We start from the raw sequence: 12,779 nt of genomic DNA, 5'->3' as shown, positions 1-12,779 counted from the left end.
GCCTTCAAGAAGAAGCTGCATGACTTATGTGATTGATTGATGGATTGCGAGCTGCAGCTGCATCACCTTAAAGCCTCAGACTCTGTTCAACAATGTAATACAAACTGTCATCCTATCTGAAAAAGCAGAGTGTTGTAGCTGCTCCGGGCAGTCACACTCTACGGCTGCATTAGCTGTGTCTCAATTCAGGGGTTACATCCTTCTGAGGCCGAAGACTGATTGTGTCACAGCAGCGCAACTGCTGTTCTGTCATATGCCACAGACAAATTCCTATCTTTGGGTTTATGTCTCTTGGTCAAACAAAAGAAGACATTTGAAGACTGGGATCTTTTACATCTTTTACTGTTTTATGACATTTTGTAGACAAAATGATTCGTCGAGAAGAAATCTTCAAATTAATCGAGAATCGAAAAATAATTGTTAGCTGCAGCCCTCCTTTGGTTTGGAGTGGTGCTGTGAGCCAGTAGTACAGAGGGAGAGAGAAACAGAACAGATGGTCAAATCAGCACTTCACAAGACTGAACCTTCACTCAGATATGTTACTCTGACAGATTCCACATGAATCAGCAGAAGGGCCTCTGATAAGGGCTAACTATGGGTGAACTCAGCAAATACTTACCATAGTACAGTGGCCCTGAAAGGTCAACACATTGCAACTCAAAAAAACACATGCAACTTATACATAAAATATCATCAATTTGGGTTCATCACTTTTTTGTGTCCCCTAGAAACGCTTGAAGTTGTTGTTACTTGCCGCGTGTTTGTCTATTTTGGTTGTGTTGGTAGAAAAGGGATGCGTGTTGCAGGAGTCAAATTCTGCTCAGAGTGCCAGAAAGGCCGGAGACAGCTCTGACACATTGTAATACATGGCCAATGAAACCTTCATATAAACTGTGATGATAAACACACAACCAAATACTTCAATATCATCTGAATTTTTAGTTCCCCTTATTCATTCATGACCAGAGGCAGATGACTCAACATATTCAAATCAACTGTATTTGTCCCTGCAGGGCAACTCTAAGGCACACAGAGCAAAGGGATAGAATCATGTTCAAGGACGGGTTTATTATTTATTTCACTCTAAATTCTAAAATGCAGTCAGGTTTTGCAGGGTCACCATTTGAATAAACAGGATTAGGTGCTTTGGGATCATGTGATGTGCTGCATAGAAGAGGATGCTAATGTTTCTGGCAGGCAGAGTTTCAGATGTAACAACATGTACTGCAACAAGTGCCCCCTCATGACCCCACCCTCCTCCTCCACCCTACCAAGCCGGTCAGGCCTCACCGCACAAGCAGGATAGAGCACAGCTCAGGTGCAGGAACAGGCAAACCTGGTGCCAACAGACACTAATAAACTCCAGTCACACCCAGCACAAGAAGTGTGTATTATGTACAAAGAATAAACTGAAGACACGGAGACCATAAGTCACGCAAACACACAAAGTAAACATCTTGTGTAGCACTGCATGCAAAGCCATCGTAGGCCAGAGGACAGGGTGAGCTGGGAAGGTTGTCGCACAGCTTGTTGTCAAGCAAATATCCTGTTGTGGTAAACGGTCTGTATTTTATATAGTCCTGATGACCACTCAAAGCGATTTACAGTACAGTTTCACTCTCACACATTCATACAGTGCATCTGTGTGCAATTTGGGGTTCAGTATCTTGCCCAAGGACACTTCGGCATGCAGAGATTGCGGACTAGGGAAGATCGGGATCAAACTGCTGACCTTCTGAGGACGACCGCTCTAACAACTGAGCCACAGCCGAGATATAATCTCATTATTCATTGACTGTGCAACCACACACTGAAACTCTGATCTCAAGGTGTATCTGATGAACGTGAATTAACAGAGCTGCTACCTGCACAGAGACACTCAGGGGAAAAGACCCCCATCGCTTTTAATTGGCCCGACTACAGACTGTGGCGCTCTTTCTCCGCTGCTCTTTAATTTTCTTGTTCAAGTTAAAACTTGTCAAACACCAGTATCGTGAATCAAAGAGTCCGATGTTGCGTCACACTCTCAGCTCGTCCCAGTAAGAGTAAAACAGGTTTACCCCCAGAAACCTGCTGCTTCTCTTGCTCTTTGTGTGTCCTGGGCTAAAGTGTAATGGCTTCAAACACTGATGCAGGTTCAGGATGGTTTCATGACCAGGTTTCACTGGAACTACCAATTCTCAGACCTGGATCAATAAACCTTGGGCAAAATAAAGAAAATAGAGTTTAGTCTAGCTTATTATGTTAAAAAGGTTAATTGTATTAAAGGTTCCGTGTGTAGAATTTAGCGGTGAAGTTTTATGTTGCAGCTGAATACCCCTCACCTCACCCTCCCATTTCAAACGTGAGAGAACCTGTGGAAGACTTTGTTTGTATTAAAGCTCAAAAGGTGTTTAATATGTCCAGTTTGGGCCACTGTAAAAAATATGGCGGCCTCCATAAAGAGGACCCACTCCCGATGTAAATATAAATTATTTAAATATAAAAGGGCCCATTCGTACAATTTAGAGGAAACACACTAGTGAAAACACCAGTAGAATTATTTTATATTAAATTTCTGCCAATAGATCCCTTTCACCTAAATCTTACACACTGGACCTTTAAGTCAATTTTAAGACTAAGACTTTGAAGTCTCTTTGGAATATTTATATATTTACAAAAGCAAACAACACCAATATAAATAGTAAATGGCAAGTATTTATAAACGCTTTTCTAGCCTTGATGATCACTCAAAGCGCTCTACAGTACAGTTCGACATTCACCCATTCACACGCACATTCATACAGTGCATCTGTTAGCCCTACCTTTTTGTTCTATGAGAATAATTCTGATTGGAGGAAGACCGCCCTACCCCTCAGCCACAGCCACACAACACAATTTCTAATTGTGACACAGAGAGCCTCTGCGAGGTTTCTGAGGGTTATTCTGCCACATAAAGGTTTCGGGGGCTGGAGCTGCATGTAAACTGAAGCCAAAACTCAGCACCATCTGCCACAGAAAGCCTCTCACCTGCTTTTTCTTCTGGCAATAAATGGCTTGCATTAGTCTGTGTGAACAATTAGCTGTTGTCGGCCCCCACGTGATCAGTCCACAGCACTAATCCGGAATGTTCTAGAGTGTTTGTGTTAAAACATCCCAATGCAGCAGCAGCAGCAGCAGACTGATCTGTTTGGCACAGCTGGCAGTGGCACAGAGTCGGGACCGGCAAAGGCCACCTGAGCCAGACATTAATCGATGTGGCTCTGATGGAACTGTGTCAAAGGTGGAACGAGCAAGATGGGCTGCTGGCTGCTGGCTGCTGGCCCACAACACCAAACCCAGGCTTTGGGCCACTGTTATGGCAAAATCTAAATTATACTTTTAGATAAAAAGTCCTAATCCGAATAAGCAAACCTCCAAAGATCTGTATCTATTAACCTACTTCAGCTCATCTCATATAGATACTTATTGATCCATTAAATAATTGGTTGGTTCAGTGGCTAATATTGACAATGAAAACTGATACTAATATTTTATAGGCATTTACATTTTATATGGTTTTCCTCAGCAAACTGTACACTTTAATGTTTCCTGGGCTCTTTCAATAACATGAAAAGCTTTATTTTAGTTATTAATACTTCATGAGCATATTTATTCTAGTAATAAAGTTCTTCAGTTAATTCACTTAACAAAAACATTTGAATTCATGGTTTTCTAAGAGCTTTGAAAGCTGTTCTGGCAGTAAACTGTGGCCTCGCTGTTGGGGGCTACATGCTGTGCCACATCCATCCACCTATCACCTGAAGTTCAAGAGTTGTGTAAGTTAGGAGAAAGCTACTCACTCGTTCTCCAGCAGGGTCATGCACACCACCTCTTTGACCCCCGGGTTGTTGGCCTTGTCACAGGAGCAGTCCTGCAGGCTCCAGGTGCCCAGACGCACCACGGGCTTCCCGTCCCGCAGCGCCGGCGGGCGCTCCACGTTGGGCCGCACAGACAGGATCTGGGTCGGTCCTCCGGGCGGGAGGTCCAGGTCGTCGCTCCTGAAGCTCAGTGAAGTCGGGCTCGGGTGGGACTTCGTGCAGGTCAGCCCCCCGTTGGTGTTGGTGGATGGCGCCCTGGAGCGCTCCACGTACACCTGGAAGCGGATCCTGTCCAGCAGGGAGCTGTTGATGTGGGTGACCCTCACCAGGTCCTCGATGTTTTTGAACGGGCCGTTCTCCACCCGGTACCCCACGATGTTCTTGGCTATCTTCTCCGTGATGCCGCGGATGCTCATGAGCTGCGCCGGGGTGGCGGTGTTGATGTTAATCCCGGTGCAGGGCTGGTGATCCAGGTCTTTGCGCAGGGAGGACGGGGAGTGCTGGGACGAGCTGGTCCTGCTGGAGACGCATATTTCCAGTTTGATCACCTCCAGCTTGGTGGCTCCGATGCCGCTGACCAGTGCCAGGTCCTCCACCTTCTTAAACCCGCCGATACAGTCCCGGTACTCCACGATGTTCTGCGCAACAGTGCGGTTGACTCCCGGCAGAGTCATGAGTTCCTCCTCGGTGGCAGTGTTGATGTTGAGTCGCTCCTGGTTCACCAGGATGTGGCCGAAGTTGCACGCCGCGCTGAATTTGCGCTTCCCGCAGCTGAAGTCCGTGGGGTCCTTGGGAATGGAGCGGTGGCAGCCCAGACTCCCACCCATGGCTGGAGCGGGTCACCGGGGCTGGATGAGTGCGGCGGTCGGGAGGAGACGCTGGGCCACGGCAGAGACAGAGACAGGACGGGCTGAAACAACCATGACGCAGACAGGAGTGAGAGTCACACGGGTTCACACACAGGTTCTGACAGCATCGCTCTCCAATGGGTTAAAGCTGGTAAATACGCACCAAACATCAGTGATCCTCCGGCCCCCGGCTACATGCTGCATGTGTCCACACACACACACACACACACACTCCCCGGCTCAGCTGCTCGCTGCTCCGCCTGCAGCTGAAGCCTGTGTGTCCTCGGAGCAAATCAGATACACACGATCCGTGAGACTTTGCCCTCCAGTACACTGCTGCGTTACTGGCCACAGGTCGACACGCACACACGCACACAGACACGCACACACTTTACAACCATCTCCTCCAAGTTACACGGGTTCAGAGGCAAATCCCGGAAATCATTACATTATTTTTCAAAGTAAAAGCAATGTGACACGTCACGTTGAATAAATCACCGGGCGATTACATTTGGACATTTGTGTCAATTACCATGAGCATTTAATAATACCAACACTATGTGCAATATTACTTTTCATGTGAAATGTTACTATTCATGTGCAATACGGTATTACAGTTTTTTCAAGTGCAATATTGCTATTCATGGCCAATATAATGGTTTTTCATGAGCAATATTGCTGTTCATGTGCAATATAACTATTCATGTGTAATACAGTATTACAGTTTTTTATTATGTTTCATGTACAATATTACTTTTCATTTTCAATATTATAGTTTTTCATGTTCAATATTACTATTCATGATCAATATTAATGTTATTTATGTGAAATATTACTATTCATGTGCAATATTGTTTTTCATGTACAATATTACGATTCATGTGCGATAATACTGTTCATGTGCTTTACAGTATTAAATTAGTTTCATGTACAATATTGCTTTTCATGTGCAATACAGTATTACAGTTTATCATGTGCGATATTACTATTTATGTGCAATATTATTGTTTTTCGTGTACAATATTACTATTCATGGACAATATTACTATTAATGTGCAATATTACAATTTTGTCATGTGCAATATTAAGAAGTCCTTTAATTATTACTATTCATGTGCAAACAAAAGTATTAGAATTTTTTTTCATTTGCAATATTCTATTCATGTGCAACATTACTATTCATGTGCAATATAAACAATGCTTAGCATATTGTGTTTATGTTCAATATTACTTGCTCCTATTTACTCCACTTACTCCTATTATCATTGCATTACTACTTCTATTGCCACTTTAGTTTAGTATTAGTTTAGTGTCTAAAGTAACTTTTTTATTTTCGTTTCTATTGCTATTTGTACTCGGTATTGGTTCTGCATTTACTCTGTAAACATTTTTATTTTCACATATATTTTTTATTGTAATACTCCATTGTTTAAATGTATTGCATATTGCACTGTTACTGTAATCTTGGATCAAGTTGGCACAATAATTTACATCTTAAAGTCTTAATAAAGGCTGTCTTATCTTGTCTTATATTGCATACATCTGTAGGTTTAGTCCTGTGGAAGTTAGAAATGTTGTAGGGAATAAATAAACAAAAAAAATTCCTTGGCTGTGCAAAATGTGTCTGAATTGAAAATAAATTAATACATTTAAAGGTTGCCCAAAAATAATAAATGGAGAATACATAATTCATATTACATTTTGGACGGTTTTATTTCATTATTTATTTAACATTTCTTAGTACATTTATCCGTTCTTTCTTTTGCTACATTCTAATCGCATTAGATTCTACATATATTGCCACATCTGCTACTGGAAATTTAATACAACATAAAAAATGAATATTAAAAATAAATTCATTTATTTATTTAGCGCACACACACACACACACACACACACACACACACACACACACACACACACACACACACACACACACACACACACACACACACACACACACACACACGCCTCCATAGAAGACAATGAGTCTAATGTTAATCAATTCACATAATAAAGTAATTAAAAACTCTTTAACAATCATATGTGAATGAAAACAATGTGTGTATTTTTCACGCAGATATGCTTTGATAAATGTACCTTGCATTTATTTATTTATTTGCCTGAAAGAAAATGAAATGGTCTCTTGTCAACCTGTTTTTTATTTTGAAATTAGACAACGTCCTCCTGTTGCTCCAGGTAAGGTAATCAATTGTTATTTGTCACCATAGATATAAAATATAGATGTGATGCAAGTGGTGAAAGCATTCACTGCTTCACTGTGGCCTCAATTGTTGCAGGAATGTAATTACCACTCTGACTTCTTCCGCCCTGATCCTGTCTGATTGAATCAGCGTAGCATTATACTTTGTATTACAGACAAGACACATGCTTTGATTTCAGTCTTTATCAGCAAAGCCAGTGATTATCCTTTAACCTAATGCCGTTTCTCTTCTGTAATGGTGTTAAAAACGTCTCAGTCATAAACATCATAAATCCCACTTCTTTAAATATATCCTTTAAGAAGATTGCAGAGGGTTCCTGTAGCACGTGTAAAGGTGGAGGTCCTGAAGAGGTTTCATGGACTCTTTTGGATGGTTTCTACTAGTGGCACTTGGTGGCTTCTTGAGATGGTTGCACATATTCTTGAGAGAGATTGATGGATTTCCAACCACAACAAGGACTAGTTAAGTTCTTTTGAATGCATATTTTTGAGATCATTTTTGTTACTTCTTAAGAATATTCGGAGGATTCCAGATGTTCTTAAATATCTCCAGCTAGAGGTTCCAATGGTTACTTTAAGGGTTTCGGGTTCTGGAAGATTAAAATTAGTTTGAAGGAATTCCGGGAGGTCACAGGAGTTCCTAAGGGAACTCTGGGGTCTTTTGGAGCTCAAGGAGCTTTGAAATCATGCTAGCTCCTGCGGTTCTTGATGGTTCTATGGGTTCTTGTGTGGGTTTTAGCCATGTGGTAGGTTTTTAATTTAATAGGTCAAAAGTGGTTCTGGGTACAATTCAAATGGGGTTGCATGAGATTTCAGAGTTTAATGGTTCCAGCTGTTCCAAGGGTTCTTAAGGGGTTTCCAGAAGTTCTTGTTAACCCCAATTTGGGTTACTGAGGCGATTGGTGAAGAAACTCTGGGCAACTTTATGAGAGGTCACAATGATCTTAAATTAGGATGTTAAATATCAGTAGGGGGATTACAGATTTATAACAGGTTTTATCACAAAGGTCCTTGAGCTGGTCCTGCAGGCTTACGGGAATTTCTGATGGATTTTTATGAGTTGTATAGAAAATCGAATAAATATACAAAGGTTGTTTGAAGGTTTCTGTAAGTGGCCATCTGGAATTATATTTAGCATAATGGAAGAGTCTAGGCTCATTATTTATTAAAGGTGGTTTTAATGATGTTGTCTCACTCCGGACTGTTATGTAATGTATGCACTCTGTTAACCTTGTCAAATGGATGTAATTTTCAATTAGCAACTAATGACATGGATCCCTGGTCCTGACAGATATACATTATTTGATGCAGTCAGTCAGTTGTGTAACATGATCCTCACATGATAGTGCGAGGCTAAGCCACTCTTCACATCACAGCTCTATTTGCAGCCTGGATGCCCCATGGGTTGAACACTGGACATTGTCACCTCTGCCTGACCTCACTGCTTATGCAACATGGACAAAGATCAGGCACAGAGGCAGCATCCAACTGACAAAAAAGACTCAAAACCAAAGTAATTAACATCCCAAAAAAGTACAAAAGGAAAAGAGGAAGGGAATTCTGGAGTTTGATCCCCATCCAAATAGGTTAAGAGGATTTCAATTTCACAGTGATGTGAATTTGAAGAGTAGAGTGGTGCTTAAGATTCCTGTTCTCTCATGGTACCTCCTTCTGCCTGTTGTCTAACAATACTAATCCTGGAGGTCTCGACAGTATGAGCTTTTGCCCCACTTGCCCCAGTGGAGGGAAGACGTATGTTGGGTTATGGAGAAGAGTGGGGTGGCTGTGGCTGAGGGGGCAGAGAGGTCGTAACCAGAAGGTCGGTGGTTCGATCCCAGTTTCCCCATCTGCATGCCGAAGGGTCCTATGGCAAGACACTGAACCCTGAATTGCACCTCATAGAAAAAGTGCTGCCCATAGATGACATGCACTGTATGAATGTATGTGAATGGCAATAAACTGTACTGTAAAGCGCTTGGAGGGGTCATCAAGACTAGAAAAGGTGCTATATAAATACAGACCATTTATTATACGAGGGCAAACCCCCTTAAGGCAGTCACAGCAGGGTCCTTTGTGATTGGGGGCCCAAGAAGAATTACGTTTGTGGCCACGTCTTGTATCGTCATGTGGGTTGACAAATTAGGTTTTAGTGTACATCCCTGCAATTGGCTGAGTGTGTTCCCCTGTGTGACCCGAGGGCACAGCAGACCAATCGGCAAGAGTAGAGGCCGAAGCTGACGAGCTGTCTGGTTGGGAAGACTGTGGCGTGATGCTGTGGTGCAGCAGTGTGTGTGTTTATACTCCACAGAGCAACTGTGAGTCCAAAGGGCTCAGCTTTTGTTTGAATAAGCCTGAGGGAAAGAAATCTAAGGTTACATCAATACTGTTTCTTTTGTAAATTACAAATGCTGTTTGATACAATACTTTCCTGGAACTGTCTTTGGGCACTCGGCACTAATCTAATTCATATGTAACACTTGGAATAATAAACATCCGTAACAGTCAAACATTCATCTCCTGTTCAACTGTAGACAGGGAGTAAACCCAAGCTTGTTTCTTAGCAACATCATTCCTCTGAAGGGGATTTTAGCAGTGAGTGTCTCAGAATGGTCTAAATGTAGTTAACAAGAACAACATACTAGGGAAAAGACTTATTCTAAAGTGGTGGCTGTGGCTCAGGAGGTAGAGAGGATCGCCCACTAACCAAAGGGTTGTTGGTTAGATCCCTGGCTCCTCCAGTCTGTATCTCTTTGGGCAAGATACCGAACCCCAAATCACCCCTGACGGCTGTAGCGATAGTGTAGGAATGGTGTGTGATAGAAAAAGCGGTGTGAATAGAAACGCTTTCTGAATGTGTGCATGAATGTGACTTGAACTGTAAAGCGCTTTGAGTGGTCGATAAGACTAGAACATTCCTATATGAACACCTTTTAATTCCACTTTGCCATGTGTCTTTTAGGATATTACAATTTTATTTTGGTTTAGAAAGTCTGAAACTTGTGGCTTCCTCTTTGTGACAAACTATTAGGTCAGCAGGCATATTTGCAAATATAAGGTTAATATTTTTTTAGAGCACATGTTGTATCTAAGTCCAGGGTAAGAACCAGCCCAAGTATCCCTGCCAAGAACCCTTGGGACCCTGTTGTCTTTCATGATCAACATGTGAAACTCCCGAGACTACAATACAGGATACCTAGAATCCTCTGAGTCACCCGCCGTAACCTCCAAAATAATCCTTGCGAAGAAGAATCCTCGACCCCCCCCTAAAATAACCCAGACAACCACTTCAAGCTCCCTTAGAATAAAGGGATCTTTTCAATGGTGCCTAACACCCTCACAAGCTCCCCAAACTCCCACAAGAGTTCAATAAACTCCGTCAATAATTCAAAATTTGAATTAAGACCCTTACAAGAACCAAAGAAATTTTTAAATGAAGATTGCAGAATAGATCTTTAGGAGGGAAGATCTTTTCAAAGGGTTAAATGCTTTGACAAAACAAATTGTTTAGTCCTCAGCACAGTTACAGTTTTAAATACGTCAGGAACAAGAACAAGAACAGGCAGTTAATGATTAAGGCACTGACGAGGCTGGTTTAAGACCCTGAGTCTGTCAGCAGTTTAGTGCAGTAATGGGCTGCCACCTGCTGGTAGCACAAATCAAGGCCTACATGTTAACTATAACATTCTACATTTTGAACACCTAATATGCCAAACTAAATATTTATGGCTATCTATCTTTTCATCTGGTTTCTGAACACTTCAAAGAAAGATTCAGTAAATCTTATCTATTGATTTCTCCCATACTACACTATACAAATAAAAGTATATGAAGATACAAAGCACATATCTAAGCTTTTGTTTCTCTCCTGGTGTCCAAATTCTATACTTCATACTATATATGCAGCCATAGAATATATTTTTACAAAAAAAGTAAATCAAATAGTTCTTTAAACAAAACAAAACAAATATATCTGTTTGCAGTAGAGTTGGCACATTTTTTTTTTTTAATCAAGTTTTATTCTTCCTATGTATGAGCAATTTTAATTCCTTTGTTCACTGCATTGTGGGAGACTGTGTGCAATAAAAGGCTTTTTTTTGTTGTGTGCATACTGTCACTTTTGGGCTACTTTATTTTGTCACTTTTCAAGTGTTACGCTACATGCTCACAACCTGGTTAGAATTAGTGTGTTGTATGGACTTGAGACACAGCTATTGTTTGGATTGTTAGTTTCAATAAATCCTTCTAAACATTACTGTGCTTCTAACCTTGTGGCAGCAGTTTGGGGAAGGGTCTCTTCCGTTTCAACACAAATGGTTTCTTCAGTTCGGTATAAGAGCTTGACTGACCTGAGCCCTGATCTCGGACTTTGGGATGAACTGGAACTACGAGCGTGTGGCAGGGCCTAACACCCAACATCAGTGCTGGACCTCACTGAACCTCCTGTGACTCAATATAGGAAAATCTCTGTATCCAGGTTCCGACATCTGAAACATGACATGAGGAAACTGTTGTGTGTATTTCTTACTTCTTCATACTGCACCGAGACCACCTATTATTTTTCCCCATCACAATTTTATTATGTGACTTTGTACAATAAAAACAGAAACAAGACATTACAAAATATAGATGCAGTACACAAACAGTGCTAAATGTGATATAAAGAAAGCCGGCTTGGTACAGTTACCAAAGTGACACCTGTTGGAGTGAGGAATCTCAGCTTCAGCTTTCTCATCCACCAACATCTAAGAGACTTTTCACAAGCTGTCCCCATAAAAATTTGTTTGTGAAAAGATTTTGATATAGAATCTGCACAAGAAGCTCCAATGAATTCACATAGAAGCACTTGATGAGCAGTTTCTTTAGTTCGTTACACTCAGCATGAGTGCAGTCAGGTATACAAGTTTGTTTTCCAAGAGCAGGGACAGAGAACTCTGGCTGTGACATTGGAAACACAATGAAAATTATTTCTATACCAGGGCCAATACAAAAGAAAATAAAATGAATACAAAGTAAGAAAATGTTACAAATGATTGAAGTTAAACACTGCAGATTCAAGGTTATACGCTTTACATTAGAGGAGGTGGAGGAGCATACCATCTCTGGGGGAAATTAAATGTGATACCTATACAAACATATGCATGTATGTATGGAAATATATATATGAACAGTGCCTGAGGTGAGCTGTAGCCTCCCAAGGAACGACTGACCTCTTTGGGTTTTTTGGCATTAAAAAGGATACAGCACAGGTAGGAGGAGGAAACGAGGAAAGAACGACTTAACTCTTTCAACAACAGTTGTGTTTTTTTGTGAAATGTGAAAGTATTTGTTTATACAGTCGAAGCCATGATCAAAAATAGGACAGTATGACAGAGCGATTGGTCAAATTCAAGTTCTGGCGAAAAACAAACAAACAAACAAACAATAGACTGTAATATTGGGTAGGTCCTGCAGCGTTATTAAAATATCTTCTTCTTTTTGTTCTTTTCCAAGGTTCTGCAAAAACAACAGGAGAGAAGAGTCAGGAATTTATCAGAATTTAATCATTCCCAACACAGTCTGTGTGGTCTGTTGTAGCTCATTGTGTTGATGAGGTCTGTAACTGGCATAGAATGTATAAAAAGATGGACGACACATTTCCCCTTCCTCCCACTCTCCAGAAAAGAAACCAAGCTAACCCTGACACGAATGCTGCCATCTTGCGCATTTGGAGCCAGAGTCTGAACAGCAGTGATCAGGGGATGGAGCTGCAGTATCGAGGTTCCACCAATACACATATTTAACCAATCACGAGTCAGTCTCAGCTGTCAATCATCAATCAATAAAATTCTATTTGTATAGCCCATATTCACAAATCACAGTTTGTCTCAT

At 41.3% G+C, this 12,779-nt stretch overlaps 2 protein-coding genes across 5 annotated transcripts in view; both read right to left on the bottom strand.

Annotated features, from left to right (window-relative positions):
• eepd1 (endonuclease/exonuclease/phosphatase family domain containing 1) overlaps window positions 1–5,051 on the bottom strand; it is a 33,204-nt gene extending 28,153 nt beyond the window's left edge. The window contains exons 1-2 of one of the 2 annotated variants that reach the window (XM_034600105.1): window positions 4,851–5,051; window positions 3,822–4,749 (exon numbers count right to left, since the gene is read on the bottom strand). In XM_034600105.1, the coding sequence (XP_034455996.1) occupies window positions 3,822–4,666 (845 nt within the window). In that variant the 5' untranslated portion in view covers window positions 4,667–4,749; window positions 4,851–5,051. The remainder of the gene's footprint in view (window positions 1–3,821; window positions 4,750–4,850) is intronic. The other variant, XM_034600106.1, reaches the window with a different exon arrangement.
• A 6,412-nt stretch (window positions 5,052–11,463) lies between these two features.
• LOC117770484 (septin-7-like) overlaps window positions 11,464–12,779 on the bottom strand; it is a 35,591-nt gene continuing 34,275 nt past the window's right edge. For 2 of the 3 annotated variants that reach the window (XM_034599993.1, XM_034599995.1), the window contains one exon: window positions 11,464–12,404. In XM_034599993.1, coding sequence (XP_034455884.1) covers window positions 12,368–12,404 — 37 coding nt within the window. In that variant the 3' untranslated portion in view covers window positions 11,464–12,367. The remainder of the gene's footprint in view (window positions 12,405–12,779) is intronic. The other variant, XM_034599994.1, reaches the window with a different exon arrangement.

Source organism: Hippoglossus hippoglossus, chromosome 11 (genome assembly GCF_009819705.1).
Source record: "Hippoglossus hippoglossus isolate fHipHip1 chromosome 11, fHipHip1.pri, whole genome shotgun sequence".
NCBI classification, from domain to species: Eukaryota; Metazoa; Chordata; class Actinopteri; order Pleuronectiformes; family Pleuronectidae; genus Hippoglossus; species Hippoglossus hippoglossus.
This window is presented reverse-complemented; position numbering and strand designations above follow the sequence as displayed.